General features: G+C 30.9%; 1 protein-coding gene across 1 annotated transcript in view; it reads left to right on the top strand.

The window, feature by feature from the left end:
* LOC139494581 (uncharacterized) overlaps positions 1–13964 on the top strand; it is a 35046-nt gene that overhangs the window by 19570 nt on the left and 1512 nt on the right. Inside the window, exons 9-21 of the mRNA XM_071282741.1 lie at positions 2112–2168; positions 2819–2857; positions 3446–3502; positions 4198–4242; positions 5090–5188; positions 5828–5869; positions 7284–7304; positions 7566–7685; positions 8470–8502; positions 9247–9312; positions 11331–11492; positions 12671–12715; positions 13674–13715. Of these exons, the coding sequence (XP_071138842.1) occupies positions 2112–2168; positions 2819–2857; positions 3446–3502; positions 4198–4242; positions 5090–5188; positions 5828–5869; positions 7284–7304; positions 7566–7685; positions 8470–8502; positions 9247–9312; positions 11331–11492; positions 12671–12715; positions 13674–13715 (828 nt within the window). The remainder of the gene's footprint in view (positions 1–2111; positions 2169–2818; positions 2858–3445; positions 3503–4197; positions 4243–5089; positions 5189–5827; positions 5870–7283; positions 7305–7565; positions 7686–8469; positions 8503–9246; positions 9313–11330; positions 11493–12670; positions 12716–13673; positions 13716–13964) is intronic.

Below are 13964 nucleotides of genomic sequence, written 5' to 3'. Positions count from 1 at the left end.
TCATCATTTGGAGAAATATTAGGACAAACAAACGAAGACATGTTAAGGGATTCTATTACTTTTAAAAAATAGGTGTCGTGATTGTTGAGCTATTAAATTGCTACTAAACATGAAATAGTCAAAAAGCATAGTCAAAATTGAAACAAAGTGAGACAAGGTGAAATGAAAACTCGTTATAGAACAAGGGCGATAACAAAGCAATTGAATTAGTCATCTTTGCATTAAATTTTAAAATTATCCATCACTCAAATTATTTCATTTCAATTTTTATAAACTCTAAAAGAGGGACGAAAGATACTAAAGGGACAGTCAAACTCATACATAAAAAATAAACTGACAAGGCCTGACTAAAAATGAAAAAGACAAATAGACAAACAATAAAACACATGACAACATAGAAAACTAAAGAATAAGCAACACGAACCCCACTAAAAACTAGGGTTAATCTAAGGTGCTCCGGAAGGTTAAGCAGATCCTGCTCTACATGTGGCACCCGTCGTGTTGCTTATGTTATAACAAATCCGGTAAATAGTCTCAATTCGGCAGGTCTAATATGCACAAACTTGCCACTATTTTAATATGCAAACACAGCCCTTTTATTTTCAATCGACTTTTAAACAATAACGAAATTGGTTCTGTATGTTTTGGTTCCTTTTTGTTTACTAATTTTGTTAAACATTGAGAATAACTACAGAAAGACAGGCTGGTTTCGTATGCTATAACACTGTGAAAAGGTATAACATAAATAAAGTAACAATTAAAACATATTAAAAACGTGAAATGTTGCATGAAAATACAACTGATTTCGATAGATGAATGAATATAATGTGGTTATTATAATTAATGTTTATAATATCAGCAGAAGGATTTAGACATCGTTAAAGGGAAGTAACACATAATAATCATTGCTACGTGTTGGTCAATCCCTATAAATAGTATTGCAAGCATTTGTAAAACTGACTGTTACTAAACGAATGTTGCTGTCACTTTTTACCTCCCTTTTTACCTAAATATACACATCAAAAGCTTGCTTGTGTAAAAGTAAAGCTACGCTTCAACATATAAAGTACCTAGCAAATGTCGTATTTCCTGTAAACATTGTTTGATTTAGGGAGCTACCATTTGATTTTTATGAGGGGGGGGGGGGGGGGGGGGGGCTAGGATGAAAAATTTTGTCCTGCATTTTTTTAAGCTGTAATCTCTGTCCTGCCTTTTTATTTTTCACTCTGTTCGGTCCTGCCTTTTTTTTAAAGTTTATCCTGACTTTTTTTTACCTAAATTGTCGTCCTGAGTTTTTTTTTTTTTGCAAGCGTCTCATCCTGCCTTTTTTTGTACTCAAAACTCCTGTCCTGCCTATTTTTTTCAAATTTCATCCAAGCCCCCCCCCCCCCCCCCCCCACCCATAAAAATCAAATGGTAGCTCCCTTACCATGATCAAGTTTTTTTAATTACCCTTTTAGGTATCAATGTTGCTTTAAAGAAATGATTTTTGTGCTTTTTCTCTCAGTCATATGTGACAGACCTTTATTTTTTGCATTTGAAGAATATTCAAATATTGTTATGCAATTTTTAAACACGAACAATTGATATTATGGATGAGATTAAACATTTCTTTTCCTTAAATGCACATTTCCTGCATTATTATGTATATAATAAACATATTTAAATATATATTAAAAATATAAGTAAGGACAGATAGGTATTGGAACACTTGACATACTGTAGGATCATAATTAAGGATTTGTGTAATGTTCTTAGAAAGTTATACATCATATCATTGCACTGTTGTTTTTTTTGGGATTGATTGTGCTTAATTGTATTTCTGGGTATGAGCTTTAACTTTTTAAGATGAGATTATGTTACATCGCTTTTGTGTTTTTTACGATTCTTTCTTTCTTTTTTTTTTTTGAGAAAGAAAGTTGTGAAGTAAATCTCAATGCAAATATAAACGACAAAAAGGGGCAATGACATTGGCAGTTAGATTAATTATCTCTTGTCAAGGTTTCTGTCCAGAAATATGTAACATAGGACAACTAGAAAACATAATTTGAATATTCCAAGGTTAATATCTGACATATATATTCATGTATTTTTTAATGTTCTTTTAATAGCTTCATCGCCTAATCAAAAAAGACAATCAAATCAAAACAGTAATAGACGATTCCAAGGTGAGTCTTTAATAGTAATGGTTTACTCCACATTATACAACTAATAATGTGATTATTATTGGGGAGAAAATAACAAACATACCCAACTCCAAGGAAACATTCAAAACGGAAAGTCCCTTATCAAATCATGCAAATTGAAAAATTAAAACCTCACACAAATCAAACGAAAGAAAAACAACTGTCATACTCCTGACTTGGTACAGACATTTCCTTTTGTAAACAGTTGACTTTATTTGAATAGTGTTTAATATTGCTTCAGTATAAAACGGAAGATGAAGACCTTTTATAGCATATCTATCTATAATGCTAATAAAAATACATGAACAGAATTTTGCAAGCATGACTGAAATGAGCCTCATTAATTGGTCATAACTAGTTATATTCTGGTATATGTATAATATAAGAGAGAACAAGATTGATTTAATGATTCAACAAGGCTGTTACTTGTAATGATATTACCAAGACATGTGTATGTTGATTAATAGTTTTTACCGAGGAATCTTTGATTTGAGAATGTTATCATGAGTCAGGTTGAGATAACATCTCTTACACAGCATTTCATCTTTATTTTTCCAATACAACTTGATCATGTTGATGAATACAAAGTTTAACTGTAAACTGGAAACTCTAACAAGATTCTTATTTTGCAGGTATCGATGTTGCTGGCATGTCTAGTAAAATGGTCAGAGGTATGTTGATGTCGATTATAATCCATCCCCTCACCAACAAACAAAAATCTATGTACAGTGAAACCTGTTTAAAACGAACCTCTTCGGGACTTAAAATTTGTTTCGGTTTCAGCCGATGTTCGGTTTTATCTGGTTCATAACGCAAATAATTTGATATGACGGTACTTAAGAACCTGTTTGGTTTAGACAGGTTTTCGGTTTATGCATGATTCGGTTTAGTCAGGTTACACTGTACTCAAAATTTAGCTCAAGACTTTGAAGTGATCATTGCTTTGTTAATTCAACCCCACACATACAATTATTCGTATAAGCCAGATGCATATTTAGCTTACATTTCCACATTATTATAACATGATTTTTTGTTCGATTAATCTAAATGTGATGTAATATTTATATGCTTAGAACTTGCTTACGTATTGTAATAGAAAGAAATATATAAATGCGGTTCCCTTTGTTTATTTAATAATATAATATATGAAATTGCTGCACTAACAAGTAAGTTATGTCCTTCTAAAAATCAAGGGTATATATTTATGTATTTGAGTACCTCATGCGTAGATAAACATGGTGTGATATTTCATTTTACAGATGTTCAGCCACCACAACAATCATCACAGTCCAATAACGGAATGCAAGGATTTGTTGGTAAGATATTATGCCTTTTATAGCTGACTATGCGGTATGGGCTTTGCTCATAGTTGAGGGCCGTACGGTTACCTATAGTTGTTAATTTCTGTGTCTTTTAATCTCTTGTGCAGAGTTGTCTCATTGGCAAACATACCACATCTTCTTTTTTATACTTTAAACCTTTTTTAGCTCAATTGCAATAAACTCTTTTTCATGAATTCTTGTTGAAGCATTCTCATTTCTTTTTTTTCTATCATAGTTGATGTATCCATGTACAGTAAATTCACTTACTACTGCGAGGTTTTTATTATTCCGATTACTGCGAATGGAATAGTGTCACAAAAATAGATTCGAGCTTTCTGATATATGATACACGTATTTGTATGAAGCTTTTTTCTGTAATCGTATTAACTATTCTGAAATTTTGTAAAATTATGAAACTACATTAATTGTAGATCCAGGAAAGTCACATTCCCGTCAAAATTAAATCGATCGTGAACCTTAGCTGATTTTAAGTGCTCACCAATGCATTTTTTTTATATTTTAAAAACAACGTGCACTTAAGTTTACCGTTGAAATAAAAAGTCAAATAACGGAATGAGAAGTGTCGTTGGTTAGACATCTCGTCCTGTAAAACAAAATGCAATTTTAACTGAAGTAAATTGTATTATTTACTTTGTTTCTAACAATTCATGTACTGCTGTTTGTTTCAGGGTCTTTATCAGCTGAACAGAGGAACGCTTTATTAGCTATGTTAGGTAAACTATTTTATTCTTTTATTAGAATTGATTTTAACCTGAACAATTCTGCAAACAAGTATCTTGATTAAACATATTTATTTCCGGGTTTATTTGATTGCTTAATGGTACATCCTTATTACTCGATTTATTTCACTTGACTGGGCGGAGTTTTACCGGTTCGCTCTTAGTAAACCAGTTCATCTATAGATATGTGTTATAGGATAAACTCATTAATGAAGTGTCCAGTCATTATTTATCAAAATTCCTTTGATGACACTAATAGGTGATTAGACATCAGTAATAATTATAACGGCAATCGTCCTTATCATACACATCTTCAAATAGACTATCCGTATGCATTTTTAAATGTAAGCTCCCCCGCTCAGTTGAAATAACATTGTTAATACCAATCATTAATTTATTAATGTATATATTTACTAAGCTTTATACTAGAAATCACGTTACACATAACATATACATTATTACCTTAACAAATTGAATAAATAGCATGATGTTTTATAATCGTATATTATTACAAAACAACCCGTTATCAAATAAAACTTGATTTTGTTATATCTATCTAATGCAGACCAATGTCGTAAATGTCAACTGCTAAATGACGAACTTCTCTTATACAAGTTAGAGGTTTTCAGTATTCATTCAAAAAAGTTATTATATAATAGCTATATGAAGGCAACAGTAGTAAACCGCTGTTCAAAAGACATACATCGATTGAGTGAAAAAAAATCCGGGTATATACCATATTAGTCATTCAAAAGCAACAACGAGCAAATCAACGCCACTTCCATTACTCTCCTATGTTAATGACAGTTGTTATCTAATACTAATATTGTACATGTTATAGGAGCACCACCAGCAACGACAACACCGAAACCAACACAACCACCAGCACCTACGCCAGACATGAGTGCTCTGAAGATGAAAATGATGCAAAGCTTACTTAGTAAGATTCTGTATTTTGTATTTGTTTCCTAGAATATATTTCTCTTTCCTTTATGAAAATGGAAAATAATGAATTCCTTTCACAGGCTAGTTCAACGTCATTAAACATGACAACTATCATACTAAGTTTTAAGGTAAATTCTAATTTTTTGTAACAAATGTAGGTGGTCTTTACAATAAAAAATTTTGTTAAAAAAAGTAAAATATGATATTCACCGCCACCCGGTTTTCTAGAGATTTGCTTATTTTCCTTTGGTTATAAATGTCGTCATATGTTTCAATACTTACTACATGTAATATCTTTATGTCATTATAAAGAGCACCAAATTGACAGTCGGGAACATATTTTGTTTTCCGTTGTGTGGCTTTGAATTCTATTACTTTGTATACTTATATTTCATTTAAGTCTAGTTTTCTATCGTCTTGTTCGTTTTTCTTTTTCTTTTAATGTCACACATGCTTTGACATTAAGTTTCTATGCAATAAACACAAAGGATATATACTTCTAAATTAAAATTTTCTCTTCATAAAATGTTACGACTTTGATTTGTCGTCATATTTGCTGTAACGTTTTGAGTTAAAAAAATGTTTTACAGTGAAAGTAAAGGGTATACATCCTTTTTTAATGTCTATGTTTCAGATAGTCGCAGATCTCCCATAGATCCAATGCAAGCAATGTTAGGTACTCGCTTTGCAACTATGCTTTATTTTAATGATGGATCATAAATTCCATCGTTTTGTTTTTGTTCCACATCTTAACATATCATTGAGTCGTAAACCATACTTTTCAGACATTTTCATGCTTGACGCAATGCTAATTTATAACATAATCAAGAAGGTGACGAATGTCAATAATGTTTTAATATGTTATCATTATATATTCGGAGCTTTTTCTATGTTTTATAATATAGCTAGTAACGTGCCAATTATATTTGCTTTAACATCAAAAGGTTTTTATGTATAAAAAGCCTAAATATGGAAATACATTATTTTAATGATGTATCGTAAATCCCAGCTTTATCTTTGTTGTTCCATATCTTAACCTTTTTTGAGTAGCACAGCGTACATTTACAACCATTTATTAATTGATCATATACAAGCTTGAAGCTGTGCTCATTTAAAAGAAAATCAAAATGGTGATAGATGTTATTGCTTAATATTTCATTTTATCACATATTTGTTACGAATACGTTGGGTTTTGCATATGCAATAACCTCAAAATTGCCCGGGGCAAAAAAGACGATATTGATATTGTGCCCTGATTCCAAATGACGTCACGTCATTGCGTCCTTAACGACACTTTTGTGATACAAAAATTAAAATTTTACCTGTTATGTTTTATTAAATTGTAATAATTGAACTTTGTGTCTCTATTCTGCAGAACTTGGATATGTGATAAATAGATTATAACATGTCTTTTCCATATTGGCCCTGGTATCATCCCTTGACCCATATCGGCCCTCGGCTAAAGCCTCGAGGCCGATACGGGAGTCTCGGGATGATACCAGGGCCAATATCGAAAAGGCCATGTTATAATCTATACATATTTCGCAGCTTTTGCATATGTTTTGTAATGCATGCAAAAATATGTCATTTATTATTGCCCTAACATCAAGAGTTTTTCCGTTTTGAATGCCTGAATATTGAAATATTTTATAATATAATCTCATCCTTTGTCGTAGAATGTACATGATTCTTTCCTAGATTTTTAAGTTATGGAGTGTCAAACTGCTTAATTCAGTTGTACTTTGTGCTAGAAAGATTATGAAATTTAATTGTGAAATGAGTCATAATAGATACTAAGCCTCAAATTCTTTACACTAGACAGGTAGCTCATTAGTCACTCACGAATAGAAGAAACGTTATACAAAAACAAATTTGGTATTAAATTTGGCAACATATAATTTCGACAAGTATGTACAAAAATTATGCCAGTTCAAGATGAATTTATGAAGAGTAAATTCATCGTTAACTGGCACAATTCTTGTACTTATGGTATAACTGCAGGACTATCTGTATTACTTTTTTGCCTTAACTGAAGGAAACAAAAATATATTATTTAAACAAAACTAATAAGTAATTTATTTTCATTTCAGCAGCAGCCATGGGTCAAGGTGGTAAGATATTGTTTCAATATTTGTTGATTGTTATTTCATTGGTTTATAATTTAATTTTAAATGTAACTTGTCCTCTGATTGCCTGAAGGTGTTTTTGCTATATGCGGGTTATTCAATGTGCACCACATTTCCTATGTTATTTCTTCATAGACAGAAACAATTGCAATCTTTCCTTAAATACTACGATTCAAACGTAATCAAAACAAGTAATATAATTATCTTAACATAACTTAACATAACAACATATGATTTCTTTTGTAGGAGGAGGAATGGGAAATATGGGCGGTATGAATGGTATGAATGGTATGGGCGGTATGGGCGGTATGGGTGGTATGGGCGGCATGGGCGGTATGGGCAATATGGACATGGCTGCACTGATGGGTAAGTTATACTAATATTTGTTGACTTATACTCATAGATTACCGTTGACTATCTCAAATAGATTGATGTTCTCGCTTGAGTCAGTACGGCGAAAGTGAGAAAACAATCGAGTTGAGGTGAGCAAAGATAAGCTGTTTATAGCTATTTTATATATGACGACGTTGTTATTTTCATTGGCAACGGCACGTGATACCTTATTTTCTCGCGACAATTTTGCATACCACTCTACTGTGCTGTAATAATGTAAATTATCTGTCGACAAATCTTTTATCTCTCGATTAATTGGAATTTGAAATAAAATAATACTATCAACCTTAAAAAAATCAGGGAAAACATATAGAATGAAAGAAATAAAGAAAAAAAGGACACATCTTATTATAACAAACAAAGGTGTCTACATATGAAGGATCGTTTTGTATTAAATAAAAAATACAAAATACATGTTATCAAACAAACAAAAGTATTTCTTTGAACTTATGGTGCCGTACTTCAATCGCGTGTTGTAAATTAAAATACAGTGTGTATCACTAGGAACGTAGTAGTTAGCAACAACTGCTTGGTTCGGAATAGGAATTGTGTAAACAGTTACGATGACATATGTGATGTATTTAACTGTATGCAGTAATACGTTAAAACAAGCCAGCGTATTGTTCTAGTAAAGTATGTGTTGTATCGCAACAACGTCTTTACGTCATGCTATGATTGCAATATCTTTGAACACAATACAGTTTGGAAGAAACTTTCCATTACATTTTTTTTATAATATTTCGATTTTATTTTACAGAGATGATGGGAGGAGGAACAACAGATCCTGGAGGTAGGTTTTTATAATACTAAATGCACTGTGGATTCATTTATTGTTGTGGGTACCAATTTTCGTGGATCAGTGAAAACTTGCATGTTCGTGAATATTTAATTTTGTGGTATTGACGAAATCTGCATATAAACTTATAGAAAATTTGTCATTCGTTGAACCTTTTAATTTTGTGGTTGAACTGTACCTACGAAATCCACGAAAGTTGGTAAACAACGAAAAATAATGAATCCACAGTAGTGTGTACATGCTCCTTTTACATGTGTACGTTTGTAGTTTTATCATTCACAATACCACATTGATCTCAGGTTAAGAGTTGTCTTTTTGGCAATCGTATTACATCTTCTGATTGTTACTCTAGATGATTTAGTTTTTGTTAATGGAAATGCAAGACATTTTATTTGTATATCATGCTTGTATATCTTCAAATAAAGTTGAATACGGGATTTTATGTAGATGTGACAATTAATAGTTTCAATTTAAAGAAGGTTTTATCTACATAGGAAAATGCCTGAACCAAGTCGGGAATATGACAGTTTAATGTGTTTGAGATTTTGGTTTTGCCATTTGATAAGGGATTTTCTTTTTTTTTTTAATTTTCCGCGGAGTTCAGTAATTTTGTGATTTTACTTTTGAATACAAAATGATACAGTATTTCATTGAAACATTTATAGAATGTTAACTTAAAATGTTCAATATGCATAATTAACATGTTTGAATAGAAAATTCTGGTCAAATTAACGCTAGGTAACATGGCGATGATGACACAGCTAATGGCTCCCATGATGAATGAAAACATGGCTGAACAAAAGGGTATGAGATTCATAGTCAAAACTGCTGTACATGATATTCACATTTGATAGCTTTTTTTTCAAACTAAGAAATGACAGACAATTCCCTAATATTGCTCTTTTTAACACAGTCTTATAATTAAGCACCTTTTCCCATTTTTTCTGTTGGTATTTGACTGTTTACTTAATCGTGTACTTAATAGCATCATTTTCCATTTTTTTCTGTTCGAATTTTATTATTTACCTAATCATGTTTACCTCCTTTGGTCATGTTTCAAAATATGTAGAAAAAATAATTTTACAAAATTGATTACACAAATAGAACATGTATAACTGCATAAAAAGAAAGATAACATCTTTATAATAATTCAGACCTATATGTTTAGTCAAGGGTAACAGATATTAAGTAAGAATTTTAAATAAATTATTTTGTTCCCCGCAAACGTCATGTACAGTATTTCAATAAAGCTAGCAGTATGTTGTCGATATATATTAAGTATATAGCTAATGATTTGCCTGCTATATAAAGTATACCCATATCAGCTTATCAAAAGTATATGGATGAAATGACTATTCTTCTGTTGGTGAATGCAAAACTTTGTTATTTGGATAGAGAGTTGTCTCATTGGCACTCACACCACATCTTCTTATATCTATAGAACCTATAATTCAGAATATTTAAAATATGTAATTTACTCTTCGGGAGAAATGCAAAGGGGACGGTGGTAGAAACAGTATTTCAATGTATTTTTTCATTTATCTAACTTGAAAATGTTTCAAAATTGAATATTGATTTTGTAGCAGAATTAATAGAGCAACTAAATTTTACTTTATATATGTCGTGTTTCTGAATTTTAATGAATGCATTTTATTGAATATGTCAAATAGGGAAAAATAATTACTTAAGATGACGCATGATTTTTTCTGTTTCGAACGATACAAATTTGGCTTGCATCAATCTATTTTCAGTTCAAATTGTATTTACTGGTGTATAGTATTTGGTATGTTTGTGGTATTGGATGATTATGAATTGTGAATTGTTATGTATGTTATATATAAGTGGAGATTTGTCAAGAAAAATGGACGAAAATAGAAAATTCAACTGACATCAAAGTCTCCTTCTATCTGTCATTTTTTGTTTCAGTCCGTCTGCTTTATCCTTCCATGTTTCGTAACACTTTGCGTATATGTGTCTATGTAAATGTTTTTAACATAAAAAAGAATGAATCAAAGCTGTCTTGAGATATTTACATATTTTCTGATGAAATTATACTACAAAAAAAAGATAAATAAATTTAATTTTTGTTAATAATCACCTTATATTTCTGTCAAATACAGATCTGAGAGTGACATAACATGTATTTGCAGCCAACGGCAAAATTAAGTTCGACAATTCTGCTTTAGTTTTTTACAATATTTGTACTGTATTGGTACTTATTTTTAATTCGTTGTTATGATCGTTAGTTTGGATGATCAATTAGTTACGTTATTATCCATAATAAAGTAGAGGAAAAGCACAGATATCATCGTAAATTAATGTAAAACCTGCTCTGCAGACAAAAAGATAATTGGAGTTTGACAGAATGAAGGATTTTATGATTTGGCCTTAGAAAATATGAATGATGTTGTTTTTATTTGGGTTCCAAAACTCGCCTTGGGGTATAAGCTGTTGCATGTCAAGGCCTACGATCGTGTATACCTGGTATGCTGTATTCATATCCTATAATTCAACAACATGTTCATATTGTCTTTTAATCTCAGAAATAGTCCGACTGAAGTAAATACACATCACGATATGATATTTCAATATAGTGCTACATCTTTTTTTTTTTTTTTTAGTGTCTAGTCACACAATTGTTATTTAAAATTAAAGATGCAGATGAGGTTAAGTTTACCATATCAATGATGAAATATTGATCCTTTCTTTGTAATGCACATAACTGTTAAATCCAAATATTTAAAGTAAACTATTTTGCTTAATTTTTATTCTTTTCAACCCCTCATTAGTCTATAGTGTGCAACATTAAACATTGTTTTCAGAACAAATGACAAGTACTAGGTTTGGTGGTAGAATGGGAAGTGCGGGTCTTGGTGGAAGAGGAAGAGGTTTTGGACGTGGTGGACGTGGAGGTGGAAGCGGAGGAAGAGGTGGACTCGGTGGTGCACTCGGAGGTGTACTCGGAGGTGAAAATTCCCAAAGAGGTAAATTTTATTTAAAAAAAAACTGACTGTAAAAGAGACACATTTTTAATTTCATTTTTAAAGTTTAAACCTTTATTACCGAGTTTTTGATGAGAGATCACTTATTACTTATGTAAATAATCTTTCTAAAGTATAGGATTATAGTGTATTTTTAAATTGTTTTTTTCTCTCTAAATCAAAAACAGTGCCAGTTTTCTTGAAAATGTGAATATATTTCAAAGAAAATTGAGAAAAAGTAATAATATTATATTCAGTTCCGTAACATAAGCTGGTACTTTAGACCTTAATGAAAAGAGTTGTATCAGAACTTGTATAATGGTTCAAAAACATTTCATGTATACATCCGCTCTCAAAAAGATATGTAGATTTAGTTGTCAACTGAGCAATTGAACAGTGATTAACGTTAACTTGCAAATATAAATTGCCAACCAAGAAAATTCAAATATAAATATAAAGTGGGAATATCTGGATTAGAAATAGACAGACACAATGAGTCAGCACCATCTGTTAACTGTCCGCAGTAAGACAAGTCATTAACTTTTTCATTCTGAATGCTTTCTAATCTGTGTCTTTGTCATATTTTTAATTTCACTGTATTAGATAGATATTGACCATAAAACATAGTATTTTATTTGACTTTGACGAATCCCAAAACGACTTGACATTGCTGCATATATCATTATGACGCCTACATGAATCTGCTGTGAAATGAAAACGACTTTTGAAATGACAACAACTACCTTTTGGAATATCTATCAGATTGTAAATGTGTGCAATTTGCATGTGTTTATATAGATAGACAATCGTACAAACCTTATACAAATTACAATGAATTAATAAAAAAAAAAAAGGTATACAATGTATTGCTTTTTTGCAAACAAGCTATACCGGAAAGTATCACAATTCTAAAGAAAAGTAAAGGTCAATTTGTTGCCAATGATTCTTATATTTGTTATAATAAAACCGATACACAGAAAGCTGACTAGACTGAATCCTGCATAAACCGAAAAACTGTATAGCCAAACATATTCTTAACCATCGTCATACCAATTGTATTTGCTTTGAACCTGATAAAAGCAAACAACGGCCAAAACCGAACAAATTCTTAAGACCCACATAGGTTCAGTTTAGACAGGTTTCACTGTATATACAATTTTAATAAACTATAATGATTGCAGATCCAATGATGCAAAGAATGTTACTCGAGAGACAGCTGAGAAGCAGTAAGTGGAAATTGAAAACACATATATAATATATTACACAACAAACACATATATAATATATTACACAACAAACACATATATAATATATTACACAACAAACACATATATAATATATTACACAAAACAATCTAAAATCGATTGATAACTGATTTATATAGGGTTATTTTCTGATGTTGTGTTAGTGTTTATTATCCATAATCTGCGAATTTCAAGTGCATGTATATCATTATATATAGTAAGAGAAACATTCTTAATTGAACCTGTATTCGAGTTTTTGGAATTGGTTGCTGTTTCCTTCAAAATGCAAATTATTCTTAACGGCAAGTGCAATATTAAAAACTTGTTTTATTCCGAAATATCCTAAGAGCAAAATATCAATGGGCCAAGGTATTCATAGAGAGGCTCGTCCTTCTTTTCTAAATAATCGGGAATTAGCTTAATGTTATAAATAGAAGTTCGGCGTTTTAATTATGAATTAGTATTACTACAAGATGATCTCAAGTTATAGATTACAGATTTTCATGTATTTGTTTTATTATGTTAACTTGTGGTCGTCTAAATCTGCAACAGGGAACATTTGCTCGAACCGAACAGCAATCTTAAAAGGGTCCCAAAAATAATTAGTGTAAAACCATTTAAACAGGAATACCAACGGTCTAACCTATATAAAAAGCGAGAAACGAAAAACACTTATGAACTCCATCTACAAACGACAATCAAGTCTTACGTATGATGTTGAGTGTTGCCTGTTTTGAGTTTGCCTTGAAGCTCGTTTTTTTTAATATACTTAAAAAAAAGTTAGTATATACGAAAAGCAAAAAAAATATGGAACACAGAACTCTCTGACCATGATAAGATCAATTATTATTTCTAAACGACACTTAAATGAACAATTGTGACTTTGTATTCAATTTTTTTATTTTGTTTTCTAATAACAAAATGTTTTCTATTGATTCAGAGAGACCTGGTTACGACCCTGGAGAAGGACCAGAAGCTAGTGGTAAAATATCCTATAAGATTTAAAATATTACAATTGTCGACCTTAATAAAAACATAAAAAAATAGAAAAATTAGACCGAAAGTATCTCAATAAATAGTTTTCAGTTGTATTAATAAAAAGCTGTGTTACAATTATAGAAGATCTATATTACAGCATATAGTTCTGCCCAAAGTAAAGATAATATCCATTATGGTTTCATGACATATTTCACTATATCTTGATATCAAATAAAGTAATTGAAATAATTTT

Source organism: Mytilus edulis, chromosome 11 (assembly GCF_963676685.1).
Source record: "Mytilus edulis chromosome 11, xbMytEdul2.2, whole genome shotgun sequence".
NCBI classification, from domain to species: Eukaryota; Metazoa; Mollusca; class Bivalvia; order Mytilida; family Mytilidae; genus Mytilus; species Mytilus edulis.
The sequence above is the reverse complement of the archived record's forward strand: the minus strand, read 5'-3'. Positions and strand labels throughout refer to the sequence as shown.